This window comes from Ornithorhynchus anatinus, chromosome 4 (assembly GCF_004115215.2).
Source record: "Ornithorhynchus anatinus isolate Pmale09 chromosome 4, mOrnAna1.pri.v4, whole genome shotgun sequence".
NCBI lineage: Eukaryota > Metazoa > Chordata > Mammalia > Monotremata > Ornithorhynchidae > Ornithorhynchus > Ornithorhynchus anatinus.
Window position 1 is genome coordinate 88,966,205 of NC_041731.1, and position 25,253 is coordinate 88,991,457.

Consider the following 25,253-nt stretch of genomic DNA (forward strand, 5'->3'; position numbering starts at 1 on the left):
ATTATTAATCCCGGCTCCGCCACATTTCTGCTGTGTGACCTTGGGCAAGTCACTTCACTTCTCTGTGCCTCACTTACCTCATCTGTAAAATGGGGATTAAGACTGGAAGCCTCAAGAAGGACAACCTGATCATCTTGTATCTATCCCAATGCTTAGATAAGTGCTTGGCACACAGAAAGCGCTTAACAAATACCATCATTAATTAATATTCATGCCTTGACTAACACCTCCTTGTAACACTTTCTTCTGAAAGCACATCTTGCTGCATCTAGACAGATGTGCACTTGAGAAGAACATTCCCTAATTCCACAATAGCGTTCTACCTAAAAACATGTAATGAAAATATGTGTTACAGCAAAACTGTTTTGATTAAAATATTTGATCATAGTAATAATGTGGACTTATTGGGCGTATAGTGAACTGATTCAGAGTCAATGTTAGCAGGAAAAGGCATATCCTTTTTTCTCTCTCAAATAATGAATTCTATCATTTCTCTGGAAAGATAAAATGTATGCTATGCATGAGTCCCTAATTCAGATCAACTGTTTAGGAAAAACATTTTCTTACTAGAAACAGACTACAAATTTATTTATGTCCATTACAATAGATTCTTTGGAAATAAACAGTGTGTTACAATATCCCGTGAGAGTTTCTATAGTAGCATTTGGCAGTCTTGCTCGAATATTTTCATCATTTTCTTGTCTTCCACCTGAAGCACATTACCCCGTCAGCAAGGGCATGCTTGTATACACATTATAATACCAATGTTGCTTCAATGAAGTGCCAGAAATTATGGGAGGCCAAATTTTCTCAGCATTTCGACTGACTATTGGCTGACTACTCACATTGCATTAACTGAACTCTCTAAATTTCAACTTGGAATTTTGAGCATCTAAGACTTGAAAACTTTGAAGATTTTGGCAGCCACCCAAAAAGGGGTGCCCAAAATGGAAAAAGCATCTTCACCAGCTGCTCCTGAAGGAAGCTACTGAACGTTCTCTCTCCCTCTAGTCCCGGAACCTTGCTTGGTTTCCACTGCCACTTCAAAATCCCATAAAGTGATACCTGGTGAAAGCCCAGCCTGGAAAGCAAAAGAAAAGGCAACACCTAGATGTGGGGAAAAGATAGTGAGGATGGTAGCTCCATGTCAAAAACCTCTGGCCGGAGTCAATACCCTCAGTTTCCTTGTCTTGTTCCCAAGCTCGGGATGGGAGGAAAGGGGTATATAAAAACATACCACCTTTAAAACACTTCAGATAATGATTAAGAAGGGATTATGTGAATGACACTAAACATTCATATTACTTGTGCTCATAATTCAATTACTCCATAACAGGATGTCAGCAAGGAATTTTTGTCCAAACTCAGTTTTAGCTTTTGGAGAAAAAGGGGAAGAGGAATTTTATTGTTTAACAACATTTTAAGTGTAAAATACATTCCCTTCAGTTATCCTAGGAATTGCTTTAAAAAATTCCTGCACATTAATTGAAACAATATACTATTGGTGGATATAATTTCATAGCTCTGGAATGACTCAAAAAAAAATCATTTTGGTCTCACCTGACACTCAAACTAAAAAGTCTTCATGAAGACTCTTTAAACAGATTATAAAACACCCAATTAAAAACTCTGTAATTAGGTACATTATATACATAATAGTCCATAATGGCTTCAAAAGAAGCTGTTACAGACAAACGTGATATATTTTAAATTATTTTAAGTATATTCTTTCTTTTAAATTACAGTTAAAAACTTTAAAATAGGTTAAACCACATACAAAACAAATCTTCAAAGTAATATTAAGGCTCTAACATTCAGAAGCAGAAGGAAATCCAAGTCAGTAATTTCTCTTTAATGCAAACCGCCCCCATATATTTAGGTGAAATATAAATCTATGTATTCAGTCTTAAACATGAGTTATCTTCTGAAATGGGAGACCCATAACATTACTTTATCAATTTCATGTAGTTTAGCAAACAAAATTCACGTTTCTGGTCTTTCTATAAATATAAAAATCCTAGCCGTGCAAAAATGTCTTTCAAACCATACTTCAGTTTTTCACAGTTTTAATAAGAAACAGTTATTTATGAACATAATTTTTGAACTAAGAATTATATTCAGTGTGATTTGATATATCTATACACCAAGTTTAAAAACATTTACTAAGATTAAATATTTTTGATTTGCAAAAACTGATACCTGACAAATGTTGTCATGTGCTCTTGCAAAGAGTGCATAGGACATATTTTGCAGCAAAATAGTAAAATATCTGTAGCTCACCTCAGAGAACAAGTTGTAAACATTCTTAATCTTAGTTACTAGAAACGCTTTGTTCCTTTCAAGTGTTTTTTTTAATTTTTAAATGTGCCAGAATTTTTCCATTTGCATTTATTTCATCAAAGACTTACGCACCTCATTTCCACTGATTCATTTCTGAACTGAATGCCTTTCAGACTGTCCATTCAAATCATTTAAATCTCTTGATCACGCTCAGTCCAACAAGATTTTCCTCAGAATCCCTGTTGAAGTCCTTTACGTACAGGGGCTTGAGGCTCCTACTGCAGTCTTGAAAAGTATGTTGATAGCTAACTATGCTTTGGTAGGATTTCCTGCAGGTTTGGGAACGTAACCGTAAAGAAATGTAGCTGCTATTACAAGAACAGCTCCAAAGAAAAAGACACTAAATGGGAAGGAAAAACAACAACAAAACAACATTAAGGAATTTGTTTCCCCCATTTTTTTTTTTTACTTGAAACATTCAATGAAAGATTCTGTGCGTGCTTTTTGGAAGGTTTTCAAAAACAGAATACTTCAGTCTGGAATGGCTGACTGAAAGGCTTTCCATTACATCTATTTCTTACTATCTGGAATTAGGTAAAAGATATAAAAGATTGAAAAAAAAATCTGAACAATGCTTTTCACTAAAGCTTCTTATTAACAGAAAGCCAGTACCAAACAAAACGATGGCGTGAACAAATGGAATCTTCTGTTATTTTCTTATGGGTTACCTAAAGCACGGGCTTGGGAGTCAGAGGTCATGAGTTCGAATCCCGGCTCTGCCACTTGTCAGCTGTGTGACTGTGGGCAAGTCACTTAACTTCTCTGTGCCTCAGTTACCTCATCTGTAAAATGGGGATTAACTGTGAGCCTCACGTGGGACAACCTGATTACCCTGTATCTAACCCAGCGCTTATAACAGTGTTCGGCACATAGTAAGCGCTTAACAAATACCAACATTATTATTATTAATGAATCTTCTCCCAATTCTGGCTGTCAGTCCCAGTTCCTGGAGTTCAAACCAATTCCAAAATAATAATAATAGTAATAATACTATGGTATTTGTTAAGGAGCACTTACTATGTGCCAAGCATTGTTCTAAACACTGGGGCAGATACAAGGTAATCAGGTTGTCCCATGTGGGGCTCACAGTCTTAATCCCCATTTTACAGATGAGGTAACTGAGGCACAAAGAAGTTAAGTGACTTGCTCAAGGTCACACAGCAGACAAGTGGAGAAGCCAGGATTAGAACCTGTGACCTTCTGACTCCCAGGGCCGTGCTCTATCCACTATACCATCCCCTCCCACTTCCCCACAGCAAGGAAGTGAGAGGAATTTTAAAATACCCTTGTGGGTTATTTTTTTTGACTGATTTGTGAGCCAAGATCTGGGCTAGAGGCAGTGGCCTTGAAGATAAATGGGGAGAGGTGAAGGGACCCTATTAGAAAAGGTAAAAGCCAAAAGAGCCCAAGTACCTAGGAAGGGTAGGGATCTGCCCTCCTGTTTTATCCTCGAGTTATGGATTTCAACGGTCCCAGCACACCTACAATCTAACACTCTCACTCTGGGATATCAACTTCAATTATAAAAATACAATTTTTTTTTTCAGTTTTACAACAGATGTGTGTAAAAGGTTTTATGACTTGTATTTACTCAACAGCTTAGGGTGCTTTTGAAATATACCAAATTCTACTGACAGAATGGGCTACAGTTTCTTAGAAATAAAGGAGAGGGGGAAAAAAAGATGCAGATTAATTACAATTTGCTTAAAACTAAAAACACATGTACTTTAAGAACACTGACTAATGTCCATTAGATATTTCTTGGAATTTACTGTTTCCTCCCCTGTTTTTGTCTGTCACCGACTCCACTGTTTCTCCTCAGTTGGTTCCTGGCTGTCGGGCCAGGGCAGACTGGCCTGCACCCATTAAAAGCCTGTGAGAGCCATGAGCAGGGCAAACATAAACTACTCTGTTGACTCTTCCCCTTGCATCACATCTCCTCAGGATCTCTGCTGATGAGCCTGGGCCAGAGAGGACCGTGCCCTCCAACAGGCCTCAGGGCACCAATGGGCCTACAAATCCCAGTAGCACCTAGGAACAAGTGTCCTGGTAGAATGCCCTCCATCCACCCATGGAAGTGTCATGCTTAGCTGGGCCCAGCTAGGGTTAGGATTGAGCCCTTGATCCCTCTACCTCCAAAAGGACTCCCAGACTTCAGCAGGATGGGAGGAATCAAGGTCTGCAGGGGTGAAGTGGATGTGACTTGCCTGGGAGGGAAGAGCTGGGACCATGGGCCAGCTCTGTCATTTCACAGTCTGTGGTCAAAAGCTCTACTGGACAATAGTGACCATCTCTGGGATGGTCCCAGTTCTGGAAGTAGACCTTAGGGAGAAAAAAGCCAGGATATAGTCGGCAGTCTCTTTGGAGTGAAGAAGATGGTGGAGAGGGAGAGAAACAAAGAGCAACTGAAGAAAGGAGTTGAGCTCTCCCTCTTCCACCGTCTGGATCTAAGTTAAGTATGTACAATGGTAGAACTGAGAACACCTTCAGGAGACCAAGAACAGGCCAGGTTCCAGTGGTCTCTCAGTGAGGAGCTACCTACACCTCTCACTACCACTAGTACCATCATCCCTCTCCATGGATAAAGTTAAATATTTCAATAGTAATAACACGATGGTATTTGTTAAGCGCTTAACTATGTACCAGGCACTGTACTAAGCACTGGGGTGGATACAAGCAAATCGGGTTGGACACAGCCCCTGTCCCACGTGGGGCTCACAATCTTAATCCCCATTTTGCAGATGAGGTAACTGAGGCCCAGAGAAGTGAAGTGACTTGTCCAAGGTCCCACATCAGACAAGTGGTGGAGCCGGCATTAGAACCCATGACCTTCTGACTCCCAGGCCCCTGCCCTACCCATTATGCCATGGCACAGGATAAATTCAAATAGGAAATAAGGTAGCAAATATTGATATGAAAATACTAAAATATCAATATTCCCATCTAAACTGCTCATTGTGGGCAGGCAACACGTTTACCAACTCTGTTAGACTGTACTCTCCCAAAGCAGAGGAGAGCCCTCTCTTCGCCCCTGCACATGCTGAGAAAGGAGAGATGCAAGTTAGAGGTCCGCCGGCGAGCACGAACCCAGGGGAGGCAGGGATTCTCGGGACTCTGCCCCAATGGGTGATCGTACGACACAAATGCAGTAGGAAGGCTCTTCCAGCCTCAGCCCCTGAGCCACTACGTGATCGTTCCCTCTCGGGACCTGGAACTCGGGGCAGAACAACTGCTGCGGGGGAAGCAAAATCACAGTTACAGCAAGGGCAGCACTCTGAGCCATCCCTTGGGTCAAATACTTTTGCAGCGTTGGCTATCTCTAGACTGTAAGCTTGCCATGGTAAGGGAACGGGTCTACAAACTCTATTCAATTGTACTCTCTCAAGTGCTTAGCACAGTGCTGAGCACACCATAAGTGTTCAATAAATAATAAATACAACTGATGGAGGAGCCGCACAGCCTACTGGATAGAGCACAGGACTGGGAGGCAGGTGGTCATGGGTTCTAATGCCAACACCCCCATTTGGCTGCTGTGTGAGCTTGGGCAAGTCACTTAACCTCTCTGTGCCTCAGTTACCTCATCTGGGGATTGAAACTGTGAGCCCCAAGTGAGATAGGGACTGTGTCCAACCCAATCTGCTTGTATCCACCCCAGCGTTCAGTACCTGGGTACGGCCTGCTCCTCAGAGGGAAGGTGCGTGGAGGTGGCAGGCTTGTTAACATGGCTTTTAGCCAGCTGATCTCTGGTAAGATTCGTTTCTTTTAATCCACCTGGGGTTGGTTTTATTTTTTTTCCCTAGGAAAGTGATAGGAAAGCAATGTCTTCCCACTTGAAGTATCTTTCCTTGGGAATCCTTGTCTTCCAGACCACCAGTTTGGTTCTAACTATGCGCTACTCTCGGACATTAAAAGAGGATGGACCTCGGTATTTATCTTCTACTGCAGTAGTGGTTGCAGAGCTCTTGAAGATCATGGCGTGCATTTTGTTAGTCTACAAAGACAGCAGTAAGTATGGGCTTGGGAGTCAGAGGTCATGGGTTCAAATCCCAGCTTGGCCGCTTGTCAGTAGTGTGACTTTGGGCAAGTCACTTCCCTTCTCTGGGCCTCAGTTACCTCATCTGGAAAATGGGATTAAGACTGTGAGCCCCATGTGGGACAACCTGATCACCTTGTATCCTCTCCAGCGCTTAGAACAGTGCTCTGCACATAGTAAGCGCTTAACAAATGCCATCATTATTATTATTATTACAGTGCCGGTCATATAGTAAGCACTTAAATACCGTTATTATTATTACAGTGCTCTGCACAGAGTAAGTGCTTAATAAATATAACTGATTGATGAAAAATGGCTGGAGACCTGCCTTTGAGGGGAATTCAGTACCTCATTTGAAAAACCCTTCTTCAGAACAGTATTAAAAGGGGAAATAAAAGAAAAGTTCACATTTTTAAGAGACACCATTCCGGTTTTGGTGGTTAGCAAATCAGAACTCAAACAATGGAAGTGTACATCTTGCTAATCAATAAGTTTCATTTGAACTTTGCACTGCTCCTATAATGGCCTTATACTAGAAAACCAAACAGGATTCTTGGAACGTATTAGATTCATGAGTCACTGGGCTATTTTGCTATCTGGAGAAGACACATCAAGAGAATAAATCAGTTCCCCAAACCACTAGGGCCAAGACATGCCCATTACCTTGGAAGGGGGTGGGTTCCAAAACACACACTTCTCACAGAAGGGGATAAGCATATGGAAGGTGCGGTGAATAGACATAGAAAATATCACTAGATTCCTTAAGAATTTGGATAATTTCACAAATGAGAGATACCCAATGGGTTATTAGATGGGAGAGTTAGAGATGTTAGAAGGCAAATCCCTAACACTGAAGGCAAGTGAGAAGAGAAAAAGCCATCAAACCCCAAAGTGCTTCGGTCAGAGAAAATAAACTGACCCAACCTGGCATTTCAGATGTCCACATACTAACATTTAAAAAATACCGTATGTGCGCTCATAATTAATAATAATGTTGGTATTTGTTAAGCGCTTACTATGTGCCGAGCACTGTTCTAAGCGCTGGGGTAGACACAGGGGAATCAGGTTGTCCCACGTGGGGCTCACAGTCTTAATCCCCATTTTACAGATGAGGTAACTGAGGCACCGAGAAGTGAAGTGACTTGCCCAAAGTCACACAGCTGACAAATGGCCAAGCTGGGATTTGAACCTATGATCTCTGACTCCAAAGCCCGTGCTCTTTCCACTGAACCATGCTGCTCCCAATGCCCAATTTCCCCTCCCTCTCAATTTTTGAGGAGGAAATCAAATATTTTTATAAGCAGTGACAGTGGCACAAACCAGGAGGGTAGGTAGAGGAAGGGGGTTGGAACAAGCTAAGGTGAAGGCTGCAAGGGAACTTCTCCTTAGAAACGTGCATGAGTGTGACAGGGTAGAAAGAGAAGGGTCAGAACAAGAAAACGCCACAAATACAGAATCAAGGTAGGATTGGTGACTTTCTTCTTTGAAATGGGCTCTGGTGGAGGAAGAGGAGAAATGGGGAAAATTACTGGAACGACTGAATGCCTATTATGTGCAGTGCTTGAGAAAGTGCCGCAGAAGTGCTTGCTTATCTTTCTCTTCATTTTCTCCTCCTTTTTTCTCCAGTTCCTCATATTCCTGTACTTAAGTCCCCAAATAACAGCTCTGATTTACCCTGATTTGAGTTGCAAAAATTATGCCAAAGAGTGGGGCAAATATTCAAGTAAATATGGTACTTCCCTTAAGAAAAAGCAAATACACTGAAAAATGCACTTTTGGATACGTACTAAGAGGAAACAGAAATTCGTATCCCTTTCTATAATTTATTCCTCCATGTCCTACAAAATAGAAAAAAAATCCACCTTATGCTACACAAAGATGACAACATTTTAACCTAATAAGCTTATGGACAAAACATCAAGTGAAAGCATTAACATTTGCATCTAAGAAGCAACAACACTTTCTAGAGATTAAATGTGGCATCTTTTGATAGTCAAAAATAAAAACTGGCTACGATTTCCTGGACCATCTCCATCCTTTTGAAGAATGCTCATTCTTTATTAGATGGTTCACCCAGTAGTTCAGAAATTGTTTTAAAAAATACATAAAACATTACCTTGTTGGCACAAAATCCTGCAGCCAGAAATAAGAGATCAGTGTTGACAATATTATGGACAAAGAGGTTGCAAATCCTTTTAAAATATTGTCTGCATACTTGATGACAGCAGCTATCACAAGGCCTCCAAGTGCCTAGGAATGTTAAAAGAGATTAAAGTTGATAGTGGAAAAACCATCATGCCTGTGAATATGAGGTTTATGACACATTAACAAAATCCTGTTATTACCACCCTAGAAAGAGAAAGTAATCTCCAAGAGTCTAGTAGTAGGCAATCGATAAATACTGTCAAAGATGATAATGGTGATGATATAGGAAAGGTATTAATATGGAGAAAAATCCACTGCAATCCTTTGATTTTAAGTATCTATTTTTTAATGATATTTGTAAAGTGCTTACTATGTGCCAGGCATTTCAGACATCCAGATACTAGCATTGGGGCAGATACAAGTTAATCTGTCCTACATGGGGCTCACAGCCTTAATCTCCATTTTACAGACGAGGTAACTGAAGTGCAGAGAAGTTAACTGACTTGCCCAAGGTCACACAACAGACATTGGCAGACCTGGGATTAGAATCTGGGTCCTTCTGACTCCCAGGTTCATGCTCTATCCACTAGGCCACACTGCCTCTTTATCCTTAATGTCATTCCTCACTAAGAATACTAGAGTACTAGAGCTAAGAGTATTCTTAAATGATAGATGACTACAGGGACTTGGAAGGAGAAAAAAAAATCACAACTATAGGAAATCTTAAATTATAATACTCTAGCCTATAGTTGTGGTGAAGACAAGAGCTACTTTCCAAATGTTCCCAATGGGCTACTATTTCTAGGCTTTAATATCACCAATCGGGAAATAATACAAACACAAACTGCCTGGCGGGAATTCAAATCTATATATTATAGTGCTCAACTCTGGTCTGGGCTTGTTTAAACTGCACCAAGAGTCATCTTGGCAGCCATCAGTCCAAACCATAGACGAACAAGGTTACTGACCACAATTCTGTTTAAGCTAGAAGTGAGGTGAGGGTAAAAGCCATCCTTAGTCTTTACCACAATTCCCTGATCTGTACAAATCTCTAACCTGCTGCCGTGAACAAAGCTAGCTCTTGTCCCGAAACCTCAGGGCTGAAAATTCCTTGGGGCCAGAATGAGAGTCTGATATTTGGACCCTATAGCGGGTGCCATCTTACCCACATCTTTGTGGGCTTCACGCTGGGCTCAGAAGAGGAAGAGGAGGGGGCTGGTGAATTCTGACCCGCCCCACTTCCAGGGTCAGCTCAGCATAACTGCTACAACACCTAGGCTATAAATAGGCCTGATAGCTGGATTGGGGAGCAGCTCAAACTTTGAAGAAAAAAGCAGCATAGGTCTTTAATAATGATGCCAAGAAGGGAAAAGTTAGCATCGCCAAAGGGGACAGAGGAAACAATTTCATCAAAAGTAAAGCACAGATTAAATACCTCTAAAGTATGATATACACATTAATAATAATGTTATTCATTAGTCATTTACCAAGTATTAAACACTGCTGAGCTTGAAGGAGATATAACATAACTACAATACAATTTGATTATGTATCTATGCCAGCGTGCGACACACTGGTCACAACAGGGAGAGCAGATACCTTTCTCTGCATTATACAGATGAAGATAGGGAGGCACAGAAAGATGAAGTGATTTGCCCTATGTCACACAGCAGGTCAGTGACAGTGCTGGGTTTACGGCCTGGATTTATGGTTTCCTCACCTCCAACTCATTCTCTTTCCACTCTACCACATTTGCTCCCGTTCCACTGACTCGGTTTTCAATTAAAGGCAATTACTGGACTTCACCAATACTGCACCAAAACTATTAGCTACTTTGGGAAACCATTCTATGAATATACCCCCGGAGAACTATCACCCGAGTGCCCAGGACTCAGAAAACTGCCCTCGAGTGACTGCCCCCAAGATGGATGCAGCCCTGGAGCTGCCATGGTCTAAATTCCAGGTGTTGGCTGCTCCAACATCTCTAGGGCAGGAGTCTCGGTTCCCTAGACCCACCTCGGGGGTCTAACTGGGAGAACGAGAGGCAGTGATATCTGAGTTGGGAAGCAGCTTGGTGTAATGAATAAAACACAGGCCTGGGTGTCAGGTCACGGGTGCTAATCCTGACTGCTGTGTGACCTTAGACAAGCCACTTAACTTCTCTGAGCCTCAGTTACCTCATCTGTAAAATAGGGATTTAGACTGTGAGCCCCACGTGGGAAAGGGACTATGTCCAACCCAATTTGTTTATATCTACCCTAGTGCTTAGTACAGTGCCTAGCACATAGTAAGCACTTAAATACCATCATTATTAATTATTATTGTGACAGAAAATATTATTCCTGCAGGATCCGGAGACCTTGATGGATATGCTTTACAAGGAGGATACCATAATTTAACAAAGTAATAATAATAATAATGTTGGTATTTGTTAAGCTCTTATTAAGCTCTGTTCTAAGGCTGGGGAAGATACAAAGTGATTACGTTGTCCCACGTGGGGCTCACGGTCTTAATCCCTATTTTACAGATGAGGTAACTGAGGCCCAGAGAAGTTAAGTGACTTGCCCAAAGTCACACAGCTGACAAGCGGCAGAGCCAGAATTTGCTTGTTCCACTGAGCCATGCTGCTTCTCCTAAGTAGATCGCAAGTAGATCTTAAGTAGATCACAAGACTCCTAGGGCTTCTAATTCTTAAGCTAAAATCTGATGTACTTGACGAAAAATATGGATTTGAATACTTTACCTGTAGAACAACAACTATCCATGTCAGTTTGTTATATCCCTGAAAAAATCCATTCTTTGACACAAGCTCGCCATCATAAATATAAACCCCCAACAATCCAAATATGCTTCCAAAGAAACCTTAAAAAATGAAAAAAAGATGTGAAAGTTGAAAAAACCATCTTGATTTACACTGAAGATTAATGACAATAAACTCCATGTCAGAAATGTAAACCCCCATGCTCCGTATTTCATGAGGAAGATTTTGCTGTTTCCATTAACAACACACATACAGGCCACGTAGCACTCTGGACATTATTATTTCACCATTATTGTTATTATTTTAAGTGCTTATTATTTGCTAAGTACTCTTCTAACTGCTGGGATAGATCCAAGGTTACTGGTTTGGATACAGTCACTGTCATATCTTAGGCTCACAACAACTCCAGTGGTTGCCTATCAACCTCCACTCCAAACAAAAACTCCTCACTTTTGGCTTCAAGGCTCTACATCACCTTGTCCCTTCCTACCTCTCCTCCCTTCTCTCTTTCTACCGCCCATCCCGCACGCTCCGCTCCTCTGCTGCCCACCTCCTCACCGTCCCTCAGTCTCGCCTATCCCGCCGTCGACCCCCGGGCCACGTCCTCCCGCGGTCCTGGAACGCCCTCCCTCCTCACCTCCGCCAAACTGATTCTCTTCCCCTCTTCAAAACCCTACTTAAAACTCACCTCCTCCAAGAGGCCTTCCCAGACTGAGCTCCTCTTCTCCCTCTACTCCCCCTACCACCCCCCCTTCACCTCTCCGCAGCTAAACCCTCTTTTCCCCCTTTCCCTCTGCTCCTCCCCCTCTCCCTTCCCATCCCCTCAGCACTGTACTCATCCGCTCAACTGTATATATTTCCATTACCCTATTTATTTTGTTAATGAAATGTACATAGCCTTGATTCTATTTAGTTGCCATTGTTTTTACAAGATGTTCTTCCCCTTGACTCTATTTATCGCCATCGTTCTCGTCTGTCCGTCTCCCCCGAGTAGACCGTAAGCCCGTCAAATGGCAGGGACTGTCTCTATCTGTTGCCGACTTGTTCATTCCAAGCGCTTAGTACAGTGCTCTGCACATAGTAAGCGCTCAATAAATACTATTGAATGAATAGGTAAGAGAGAGTTCATTGTAAAGCCCATTTTTACAGATGAGGAAAAAGAGCCCCAGAGAAGTTCATTAGTACATTCAATCGTATTTACTGAGTGCTTACTGTGTGCAGAGCACAGTACTATGCATTTGGGAGAGTTCAATACAATAATAAACAGACACAGTCCCTGCCAACAACGAGCTTACAGTCTAGAGGACATGCTCAAGGTCACACAGTAAGAAGCGGAGGCAGAATTAGAACCCAGGTCCTCTGACTCCCAGGACTGTGCTCTTTCCACTAGGCCACAGTGCTTTCACACTGCTTCACGTTGTTCACTTCTTGATCTCCTATTCTCCATCTACAGCCACTTCCTTGGAGAACTCATCTGCTCCCATGGCTTCAACTACAATCTTTACGCAGATGATTCCCAAATGTACCTCTCCAGCCCTGACCTCTCTCCCTCTCTGCAGCCTATTTCCTGCTGCCTTCAGAACATCTCTACTTGGATGTCCTGCCAACACCTCAAACTTAACTTGCCCAAAACAGAGCTCTTTATCTTCCCATCTAAACCCTGTTCTCCTCACACTACCATCCTGTCTTGTCTTATACCGTCGAGTCGTTTCCGACCCATAGCGACACCACGGACACATCTCTCCCAGGACGCCCCGCTCTCCATCTGCAGTCGTACTAGTAGTGGATCCTTAGAGTTTTCTTGGTAAAAATACGCAAGTGGTTTACCATTGCCGCCTTCCGTGCAGTGAACTCGAGTCTCTTCCCTTGACTCTCTCCCGTGCCGCCGTTGCCCAGCACGGGTGAGTTTTGACTTGTAGCCGATTGCCTTCTACATGCTAGCCATTGCCCAAGCTAGGAATGGAATGGGTCGGCCTCTGCTTGGCTCTCCCTTCTGTAGCCGAGACCGGTAGGATATTGGAAACTCTCCAGGTGCGACTCTGAGAGGGCCATTGTGTCTCACAAGCAAATATTATCCTTGATTCATCTCAATTCACCCTTCCTATTCAATCTGTCACCAAATCTTGTGGGTTTTACCTTCATAGTATCTCTAGAATCCCCCCTTTCTCTCCATCCAAACTGCTACCATGCAGATCCCAACACCTTTACTACATGTGCCTCCTCTCTGATCTACTGGTCTCCAGTCTCTCCCGAATCCATCCCAGCAGCGTGGCTCAGTAGAAAGAGCACGGGCTTGGGAGTCAGAGGTCACGGGTTCTAATCCCACTCCGCTGCTAGTCAGGTGTGTGACCTTGGGCAAGTCGCTTAACTTTTCTGTGCCTCAGCTACCTCATCTATCAAATGGGGATTAAAACAGTGAGCTCTATGTGGGACAACCTGATCACCTTGTATCCCCCAGCGCTTAGAAGAGTGCTTTGCACATAGTAAGCGCTTAACAAATACCACAATTTATTTACTTTTTTACTAAAAGTCTGGTGCTCGGATCACTTTTCTAAAAAAAAGTTCAGCCCATGAGTCCCTACTCCTTAAATATCTCCAATAGTCTCTCTTCACTCCAGTCCAACCTTCACTCTGCTGGCAGGATTGTTTTTCTACCTAAACATTCAGGCCATGTTTCCCCACTCTTCAAGAACCTCCAGGGGTTGCCCATCCACCACCGCACCAAACAGAAACTCCTCACCTTTGGCTTTAAAGCACTCAATCACCTTGCCCCCTACCTACCTCTCCCACTACAAAGCCAGCAAACACACTTCACTCCTCTAATGCCAATCTTCTCATTGTACCTCGATCTTGTCTATCTCTCCGTCGATCTCTCACCCACCTCCTGCCTCTCTGGCCTGGAACACCTTACTTCTTCATATCCAACAGACAGTTAGTCTCCACTCCTTCAAAGCCTTAATGAAAGCACATCTCCTCCAAGAAGCCTTTCCTGACAAAGCCCTCCTCTCCTCTTCTCCCACGCCCTCCTGCATCACCTTGACGTGCTCGCTTTATTCATCCCCACTCTCAGCCTTACAAGACTTATGTACACATCTGTAATTTTACTTATTTATATTAATGCTGTCTCCCCCTCTAGACTGTAAGCTCATTGAGGGCAGGGAATGTACCTGTTACAGTGTTCTCTCCCAAGCGCTTAGTACAGTGCTCTGCACACAGTATGTTCTCAAATACGACTGACTGGGCCAACACCTTTGCAAATAGAAACTCCTTATCAATTTATGGCGTTTATTTAGTGCTTATTACTGTGTGCGGGACACAGTACTAAGAGTATGGGAGAGTACCGTACAACAGACTTGACGGACCTGCCCCTTGCCAACAAGGAGTTTATACAGTCCAGAGGGGGAGACGGATGTGGATATAAATTAGGGATATGTGTGTAAGTGCTGTGGGGCTGAGGGTAGGGATGAATCAACTGCTAAAAGGTAGAGATCCAGGTGCAGAGGTGACACAGAAGGGAGGAGGAAGAGTAGGGGAAAAGAGGGCTTCATCAGAGAAGGCCGACTGGAGGAGATGTGATTTTAATAAGGTTTTGAAGGTGGGGAGAGTGGTGGCCTGTGGCTTATGAAGGGGGAGGGAGTCCCAGGTCCAAGAAAAGGCTTGTGCGAAGGGTCAGTGGCAAGATTGATGCGAGCGAGAAACAGTAAATTGGTGTTAAAGGAGCAAAGTGTGCAGACTGAGTTGTAGTAACCTCGTTAGGAGCAGGGAATGTGTCTTCAATTCTGTTTTATTGTGCTCTCCCAAGAGCTTAGTACAGTGCTCTGCACCCAGTAAGCGCCCAAGAAATACTACTGACTGATAGTAAGAAACCAATCAAGGTAAGGTAGGAGGGGATGAGCTGAATGACTGCATTAGAGTCGACAGTAGGGAGTTTCTGCTTGAGGCAGAGATGGTCAAACAAGCCCTGGAGGTTTGGAGGGGAGGGGAGATGTGGACTGAATTTTTAGAAAAATGATCCATGCAAGCAGAGTGAAGTATGAACTGGAGTGGGTTGAGACAGGAGGCAGGGAGGTCTGCGAGGAGGCTGATGCAGTAGTCTCAGTGGGATATAAGTGCTTGAAGATTGCAAGATCCTTTTGGACAGGGAACATGTCTACCAATTGGGTGATACTGTCCTCTCCACCGATTGCTTAGTATAGTGCTCTGCCCACAGTAAGCATTTTTAGTAGTAATTAAGTGCTTTCTATGTGCCAGGCACTGTACTAAGCACTGGGATAGATAAAAGCAAATCAGGTTGGACATGGTCCTTGTCTCACATGAGGACCACAGTCTCAAGCTCCATTTTACAGAGGAAGGAACTGAAGGACAGAGAAGTGAAATGACTTGTCCAAGGTCACAACAGTCAAGTGGCGGAGCCAGAATTAGGACCCAGGTCTTTCTGACTCCCATTTAATACATATTGATTAAGTCATCCATTCATTAGCATAATAGGAGAGAATAGGGAGGATTTTAGCGATGCTGTAAAAGATAGAACTGAAAGGATTTGGTGAGATTTATTATGTGGATTGAATGGGAGAGATGCATTGAGGATAATACCTAGGTTCCAGGCTTACGAGATAGGGAGGATAGTGGCATCTTCTACAGTGATGGCACAGATCCGGGGAGGACAGGGTTTGGCTGGAAAGATGAGTTCTGTTTCTGCTATGTTTCGTTTGAGTTGTCAGCAGGATGTCCAGGTAGAGATATCCTGAAGTCAGGAAGAAATGTGAGGCTGAAGGGAAGGAGAGAGGACTTAGGTATCATCTCTGAGGAGATGGTAGTTGAAGCTATGGGAGTGAATGAGCTCTCCAAGAGAGTAAGTGTAGAAGGAGAAACAGAAGTGAACCTTGAGAGACTCACACTGTCGGGGGATGGGAGGCAGAGGAGGTGCCTGCGAAAGACACTGCGAATGAGGGGCCAGAGAGATAGGAAGAGAACTGGGAGAACACAGTGTCACTGAAACCAAGGTTGGATAATGTTTCAAGGAGAATGGAGTGATCCACTCAATGTGTTTGGAGAGAAATAGTAGGATGGAGATGGGGAGATAACCAGAGGGACACAAGAGTATGTTTGAAAGCTGTGGAAAAGAAGCCATTGGAAAGTGAATGGTTGAAGACAGTGGTCGGGGGGGAGGAAGCGAGGAGGCAAATATTTTGATAAGTTGTGAAGGGATAGGGGATGGATTTTGCAAGGAGGTGGGAAACCTCAAGATTCTGCTGGAAGATTCTGAAGAGGAGGCAGGAGGAGGAAGGGAAGCTCCACAGTTCGAGCACAGGGGTGAAGGAAACAGATGTGGAGATGATCCAGGGTTACGGGTTAGAGGTATGAGATGGGTGTAGGGGCAGGGGAGTAAGGGAGTTGAGTTCAGTGGAGAAGGTGGTGCTGAGGCAAAAGCTTAGTACAGTGCTCTGCACACCATAAGACTCAATACATACCATTTATTGATTGAGGGCATCGATCTGTGGGTTGAGAAGGTGGGCCAAATGAGGCACGATGACTTACATCGCTCAGTCAACTCTCCCCTTCCTAACTAACCTCACAAACCAGCCTGTACTCTTTGTCCCTCAAACCATAATAATAATGTTGGTATTTGTTAAGCGCTTACTATGTGCCGAGCACTGTTCTAAGCGCTGGGGTAGACACAGTGGAATCAGATTGTCCCACATGGGGCTCACAGTCTTAATCCTCATTTTACAGATGAGGTAACTGAGGCACCGAGAAGTTAAGTGACTTGCCCAAAGTCACACAGCTGACAAGCAGCCGAGCCGGGATTCGAACCCATGACCTCTGACTCCAAAGCCCGTGCTCTTTCCACTGAGCCACGCTGAAACCACCAACCTGTACCTCATATTCATCTGTCACGCTGCCAACCCCTTGCCCACATATTCCCTCTGGCCTGGAATTCCCTCTTCCTTCATAATAATGGTAATAATAATAATAATGTTGGTATTTGTTAAGCACTTATGTGCCAAGCACTGTTCTAAGCACTGGGGTAGATACAAGGTAATCAGGTTTTCCCACTTGGGGCTCACAGTCTTCATCCCCATTCTACGGATGAGGTAATTGAGGCACAGAGAAATTAAGTGACTTACCCAAGGTCACACAGTTGACAAGTGGCAGAGGTGGGATTAGAACGCATGACCTGACTCCCAGGCCCGTGCTCTTTCCACTAAGCCACGGATTGTCTAAAGGATAGTGGTCATCTTTTAGACCACCACTTTCCCCATCCTCAAAGTCCTCCTGTCTCCTCCCATAGGTCTTCCCTGACTAACCTCTCATTTCCCCACCCTATTTCACCCTCCCTTCTGCATCAGCTATGCCCTTGGATCTATACCCCCTTAAGCACTTTGACATTCACCACCCTCAACTCACAAGCACTTACTTACATAAGCTTCCGCTCGGACGTTTCCCCTCTTCAAAATTTATTTTAATGTCCTTTTCCCCCACTAGATGTAAGTTCCTTTAGAGGAAGGATTGTGTCTACCAACTCTACTGTATTGTAATCCCTCAACCACTTAGTACAGTGCTCCACAAACAGTTAGTGCTCATTAAATCCCACTGATGGAGCCTTTCATGCTCAAAAATCACCTCCCCTTTCCATTTCTTAATATTTTCCAGGCCCAGCCCCTCCACTCCGTTCCCTCAGCCAATACCTTAGCTCAGGTCATAATCACCTCAGTCCTGGATTACTGTCAAAAGCCTGTGCAATTTCATTTTCTTGCTCCACCTCTTCAATGAAACCTACCCAGATTAACCCCATTTGCTGAGAAGCTATATTCACTCCAGTTTCCCAGCATTTCATTGCCTCTGTAATTATGTGCATGCACGCCTCACTTGTGCAGTATGACTACTTGAGAAGCAGCACGGTGTAATGGATAGAGCATGGGCCTGGGAGCCAGAAGGATCTGGGTTCTAATCCTGGCTCTGCCACTCGACTGCTGTAACCTCAGGCAAGTCACTTCACTTTTCTGGGCCCCAGTTCCCTCGTCTGTAAAACGGGGGCTAAGACTGTGAGCCCCACATGAGACAGGGACTACGTCCAACCTGATAACCTTGTATCTATCTCAGCGCTTGGAACACGGCTTGGCACAGGGTAAGCGCTTAATAATAATAATAATGTTGGTATTTGTTAAGCGCTTACTATGTGCCGAGCACTGTTCTAAGCGCTGGGGTAGACATAGGGGAATCAGGTTGTCCCACGTGGGGCTCACAGTCTTAATCCCCATTTTACAGATGAGGGAACTGAGGCACGGAGAAGTTAAGTGACTTGCCCACAGTCACACAGCCGACAAGTGGCAGAGCTGGGATTCGAACTCATGAGCCCTGACTCCAAAGCCCGTGCTCTTTCCACTGAGCCACGCTGCACAAACAGCATCATTATTATAAGTAGTAGTACTTATCTGATTGATCCAGGACCAGAACTTTGTTCTGTCCAAGCAGTGTGGCATTCTGACTCATTGGGGAGTCTCATCATCACTCCAGAGGGCCCAACGGCCTCCTGGTCCAGGGAATATTAGGTCCCAAAATTCAATAAAAAAATGCCCAGACCCCACAGACAACATCATTAAGTTCAATCACTTTAAAGAGTTCCCACCCCATGTGGGCTACCTTATACTTCACTTGGAAAGGGGTGAGGCAAAAGACACAATGGCTCTAGGCACGACAAACTTGTAGCACGACAACAAAGAACAACCTTGTGTGCCCGCTGTAGCCAAGACTGTGGATCCTAACGACCTTTTCAGACCTTTTCAATTTCACCATCAGCAATATCATCTTTGAATATGACAAACTGTACATCCTTTCTCATCCATTTAATTTGGAATAAAAACACTTCTTATCAAGTGGACCCTCCTCCTAAGAGCTGGAAGACGCCAACCTCCCTCAACCAGGGCCAAGGGAAAAGAGCAAGATTTCATTTCCACTCCTCCCAAGAGAACTCTAGGGCCTTGGCTCTAACTAGGCCCACCCCAGTGCCCTCTCAAAAAGTAGTGAATCAGCCCCATTTATTTCAGTTTCTCCTTTCCTTTTTTCTGCAATTCCTTTGCCAATTTCCAACAGGGCTGCTGATTGGACGTTTTGAAGACATCCAGCACTCAGTCAAGACTTTGGTCTGTCCAAGCAATGCAGTACAGAAGACTATACTACAGCATAACCTAACAAATTGCTGTAAGTGAATAATCCAGAACACATTTAATGTGTAAGGTATATTTACTCTGAAATATATAGGAATCTCTGTACAGTACATGAGTTTGACTTTACGTTAAAGTCAAATCTCATTACAATGAACTTCCGAGTGATGCCTAAACTGGCTCTTAGCTGTCAAATGTTGCCATATCAAATTTTGTTTGAAATACAGGTCAAATGCAGGATATCGGAAGGCAATTTCCACTCTAATGAAATCTATTGCAGAGAAACGTAACTGTTCGGAACCAAAACAAAAAACAAACATTAAAGACTTACCAAGCTGAATGTTTCTGATCCACACTGATTGTTTGGTTTCTTTTAAGATTTTCTCAAAATAAACCCCAGCAAATCCACTTGAAAAACAAGCTGTGAGAACCGCCATGAGGCCTACAAATTGAGAGCCTGCTGAGAGCTCCTTAGACACAACCTCTTGAGAATCTGAAGGCCACTAGACAGAAGACAAAAAAGAAAAAAAGATGAGAATAATTATGGTACTTGTTAAGCACTTACGATGTGCCAAGCACTATTCTAAGCACTAGGATAGATACAAGTTAATCAGGTTGGATACAGCCTCTGTCCCACATGGGGTTCACACTCAATCCCCATTTTACAGATGAGGTAACTGAGGCCCAGGGAAGTGAAGTGACTTGCCAAGGCCTCACAGAAGACACATGGCAGAGCAGGGATTAGAACCCAGGTCCTTCTAACTCCCAGGCCCATGCTCTATCCACCAAGCCATGCTGTTTCTCCTTAAACAGATTTTTGGGGGTTGTGGGTGGTTATATAAAAAACACATTTTTGGAATCTAAGAACTCAACCTGCATTATTCTTGGGAATGCCAGAGATGAAAATAAGAAGAAATCTAAAGAGTGCACAGGGATGGTCAACATTTCATTTTATTCATTCAATTCAATAGTATTTATTGAGAGCTTATTATGTGCAGAGCACTGTATCAGAGTCCTTTAGCCAAAAAAAACCCCAAAACCAACTCATTTTTTTAAGGTAAATTAGAAATATTTCCCATTCTTTCATTAGCCTTTTTTGAGCACATATTGTCCCCACAACACTTAAGATACAACCCCCTAATTTATATTAATGTCTGTCTCCCCCCTCTAGACTGTAAGCTCGTTGTGGCAGGAAGTGTGTTATAGTGTGATACTCTCCCAAGCGCTTAGTACAGTGCCCTGCACCCAGTAGGCACTCAACAAATACAATTGATATTGTGTTTGAGGCACTATATAAAAAGACAATATTCACAGATAGGAAGAACAATTTGTTTCTACACTGTAAGCTTGTTATGGGCATGGAACGTATCTGCTTCTTCTGTTGTACTGTACTCTCCCAAGTGCCACTGAGTGCTACTACTGACAGCGATCTGCACATAGTAAGTGCTCAATAAATACTATTGACTAGGAGAAAAAGCAAGTACTAAATAGTAGATTAGATTTAGATTTAGTAATACTAAATTTACATCCACATTTTGAGAGGTGCTTCAGATGGTTGTGAACGCATAAGCACTGGGGTGGTACTTGAAAGGGAATGACTAGGGGAGGAGAGTACTTAACTGAAGAAAGCCACCTGGAGGAAGTGACATTCCAGAAGGGCTTAGAAGATGGACAGACCTGGCATCTGGCCAATTTGATGAGGGGGAGGGCCTTCCAGGTAGGAGGAAGGGAATGACCAAGGGGGACAGAGGTGGCAAGGAAAATCCAAATGAGGCCCAGTGATTAAGTTTGCTTGGAAAGAAAAAGGAGTGTGACCCAAGGTGCAGGGGAAGCTTTTCTCTTCTCTTATCTCTTTTTTCTGCTGCAGAACTCTTCTGGTCCTATACGTCTAGGTATATCTTGCTAGTCTCTTGTTCTTGTGTGCATGGGTTTCACACAATAATAGTGGCACTTATGTACTTACCATGTACCAAACACTGGGGTAGCTACAAGATAATCAGATGACACACAGTCCCTGTCCTATATGGGACTCACATTCTAAGGGAGAGGGAGAACAGGTACTGAATCCTCATTTTACAGAGGAAACTGAACCAATGGGAAGTTAAATCACTTGCCCCAAGTCACGCAGCAAGGCAAGTGGTGGAGCTGGGATTAGAACCCACATTCGCTGATTCTGGGGCCTGAGCTCTTTCCACAAGCTCATGCTACTTCTCACATGTACACTTCTGTTTAGGGCACGCTCTGTATGTTTTCCGACCTGAGGACCCTGTGTCCTGGAATTCAAGTGCATCTAGCAAATCTGTGGGGGAGGAATGTGGTTATGAGTACTAAATGTGTACTGGAGAGAGTATATGGTGAGTGGCTGTATGGTGTAGGTAAGTGTATTGGGAGTTGGAGCTATAATGTGAAGTTCTATGGATGGGTGTGGCATGAATTGAGTAGCATTTTTACTCCCAAACTGCCAAGCAAGGGAATACTTTCTTCCTTGAAGGCAGGCAGAGCGATTGATCTCTCTCTCTCTCATGTACACACACGCACAAAAACACACTTCCCTTCCCTTACTATCCCTCCATAAGCAAGGCTGTTACAGATATATTCACCCAAACTCCAAAATGACGCCCATAGTTCAGGATGAAAGAGCAGCAGTGGCCGTAGGAGACAAGAAGACATTAGTCAAGCTCCAGCGCCCCTGACTTCCCAGAGGTTCTGCCACCATCGTCTGGTACCGAGCCAGCAAGAAACTGGGTCAGCCGAAGGCAACGGCTGGAAGCACGGCCCTTGTAGTTTCTCTTATCTTCTCCTAACCTCACTGCTCATCTCGTCTGCCTTCTCCACCACCACCATCACCGGCTGGACAGACTTTGGCCTCGGTAGCAAGCAGCTGCAGTAAAAACTCTAGGTAGCCAGTGGTCGCTGCCTTGGCTAGCTTTTACCTTCTCTTGGCACCCTTGCTTTTCTGCACTGAGCACAGCTATCTGGTGCATATGGTCTATCTGTGGGCATGATGGTCCAGGAGCTCGTAAGCCTGTTCACGTGTGCTCACACAGCTTCTCGAGCTGGGATACGCCTGTTTGCCTGTGTCTTAATTGGGCGTCCCTGAGCCGACGTGTACATGTGTGTCAGGCGAGGACAGTACAGCTGGTTTGTACGTACACTTGGTGAGGGTGGGGGGTGCGTGTGTGAATCTGTATATGTCTGGGTCGTGAAGGTAGGGTTGGTAAAGTGAGGGGTGGTGGGGGTGGTCGACCCGTAAAGTCCTTTCGATCCCCCTGCTTGCCCGTGATGGATCGGCCTTCCCAACTCCCTCTCTGGCCACTGGAGAACTGGGGCTATTAGAGCATAAGGACAACAGGGAGGAAGAGGGTCAGGGACTGCACCCCAGTCTCCCTCACCCTCAAGGTTATTTGGGGCTATAATCCCACGACTTCAGGAAGCGGGATTGTGGCCAGGGCTGTGGCCGGCAGGAGGAAGCAGGAAGAACCAGTGAATGCGGAATGGCAAACGGCACCCTTTGTTTACACACTGCCCTCAACCTATCACACCGCCTGGGACCAACTCTGGACACAGACAAGGGCTTGGAAGCAGCAATCCAGGTTGCAAAATTCCCCTTTTTACATACAAATATAGATCTGGTTCCCACAGGCTGAAATGCAATCAATCTCTTCTAACAGCAGAGAATGGGTAAATATACACTTAAATAGACTGTACTGACACACCCTGTTACTCAATAAAAAAAGGATTAGGAAAAGGCGGGGAGTACTTAATCCCAAAATTTACCTGAACAAAAGCGACTCCAGTCATCAAAATCACTAGAGAAAGCCACTGGTAGACTCCTAATTTTTTACTAAGCATGGACACGGAAAATAATGCCGTGGTAAGAATTTTCAACTGATATGTCACCTAAAAGAAGAAAACAGAGTATTTACAATACGAAAACATGCCATATAAATCAGAACAAAATCTTGTTTTCCAGTACCTGATAAGTAGCTGCATCTAGGTTTGACAATGCTACATAGAGTAAGTTATTTTGAAGAGTATAAATCCCTGATGGAATAGCCAGTTTTAGAGTTTCCATAGGCTTATTAAGAATTTCATCATGCAGTACTCTATTCAACGTTCGCAGACTGCACTCTACAAAAAAAAAACAAAGCAAACAACATAGAAGTTAAACTTCAAGACATATCACGCAATAAGAGAGGGCTAGAAAAGGCAATACTTAGAAAACCCGTTCTTGGGTCAAACCAATGGCTCAGCCGCCCATTAAGCCATCTCTAGCAGTGGCAAAAAGGATTCTTGGAGAGCCAAGGAGTCTGATGTTGGGTAGGGACTGTCTCTGTCTGTTGCCGAATTGTACTTTCCAAGCACTTACAACAGTGCTCTGCACACAGTAAACGCTCAATAAATACAACTGAATGAATGAAACTGAACAAGGCCCAATTTTTTTCACAGAAAGATTTGACAAGAAAGGAGTTGGAACGAAAGCAGTGGCACAGTGAATTTTCTTTAGAGTACATTAGCATTAGAAAATTAAATAATGCCCACAAAGTAGTAGAAGTAGTAGACAAAATATGAGATAACCAAACAGATGCAACATTTAATTTATAAACAGTAGTAGAGAAAGTTTTAAGTGCTTACTGTTTGCAGAGCACTGTACTAAGTGTTGGGAAAGAGTACACAGGTGGACCCTGTCCCTCAGTCTATAAAGTCTAGGCGATTCTGCCCTTGTGATACACCAGTGACTGCATGCTGCTCTCTTTATTAATAATGGCATTTGTAAAGTGCTTACTATGTGCCAGGCACTGTACTAAGCACTGGGGGGGGAAGACACAAGCAAATCAGGTTGGACACAGTCCCTATCCCGCATGGGGCTCCCAGTCTCCATCCCCATTTTACAGATAACTGAGGTCCAGAGAAGTGAAATGACTTGCCCAAGGTCACAAGGCAGCCAAGTGGCAGAGCTGGGATTAGAACCCAGGCACTGCTGACCAAGTGAGCAGGGTCACGGTTCGCAGGTTTGGCCAGGTGAGGGTGGATAGAGAGTGCTGCACTTCCCAGCGCTAAAGCAATCAGAGAGGGCCCATCCTTCCCGTTCCCAGGAGATGACCAGGAGAGCTCTGAGCAAGCCAAAGAGCAGCGGCCCAGCCCACCTGACCTGCTCCCAGTGGGGGCCGAATCCCACCACGGTGATGTCCAAAACTGCTCAAAATCCAAGGTAGCCTGAAGCCCACTTCCTGGGCATGGGGGCTGCTCTTGTACACCTTGTGTTTCTAGGCACATGCGATTTTCCCCCTGGGCTGCTGGGACTTTCAGTTCCAGAATCTTATTGGAACACTGGGCAAGAGTGCCAGGACCCTAGATCCTTTTTAATCATAAAAATAATGGTACTTGCTAAGGACTGAGGATGTGCCTAACACTGTAGTAAGCACTGGGGTAGACATCAGTTAATCAGGTTGGGCACGGCCCCTGTCCCATATGGGGCTCACACTCTTAACCCCCTTTGACAGTTGAGGTAACTGAGGGACAGAGAAGTCATTCAATATTCATTCAATAATATTTATTGAGCGCTTACTATCTGCAGAGTACTATACTAAGGGCTTGGAATGATTCTCTTTATCGCGATTATGTTGTCTTGTTTTGTCCGTCTGTCTCCCCCGATTAGACTGTGAGCCCATCACTGGGCAGGGATTGTCTCTGTCTCTTGCCAAATTGTACACTCCGAATTATACATTGTACAGTGCTCTGCACACAGTAAGCGCTCAGTAAATACTACTGAATGAATGAATGAATGAATGAATGTACAATTCGGCAA

General features: G+C 43.9%; 1 protein-coding gene across 4 annotated transcripts in view; it reads right to left on the bottom strand.

Moving 5' to 3' along the window:
* Positions 1-563: 563 nt before the first annotated feature.
* The window catches only part of SLC35A3 (solute carrier family 35 member A3), a 48,327-nt gene continuing 23,637 nt past the window's right edge, over positions 564-25,253 (bottom strand). For 2 of the 4 annotated variants that reach the window (XM_029063478.2, XM_029063479.2), the window contains exons 3-8: positions 23,421-23,575; positions 23,222-23,344; positions 19,776-19,947; positions 11,262-11,380; positions 8,490-8,623; positions 564-1,081 (exon numbers count right to left, since the gene is read on the bottom strand). In XM_029063478.2, coding sequence (XP_028919311.1) covers positions 865-1,081; positions 8,490-8,623; positions 11,262-11,380; positions 19,776-19,947; positions 23,222-23,344; positions 23,421-23,575 — 920 coding nt within the window. In that variant the 3' untranslated portion in view covers positions 564-864. Of the gene's footprint in view, positions 1,082-2,049; positions 2,681-8,489; positions 8,624-11,261; positions 11,381-19,775; positions 19,948-23,221; positions 23,345-23,420; positions 23,576-25,253 lie in introns of those variants that run through there. The other 2 variants (XR_003758915.2, XM_029063480.2) reach the window with 2 other exon arrangements.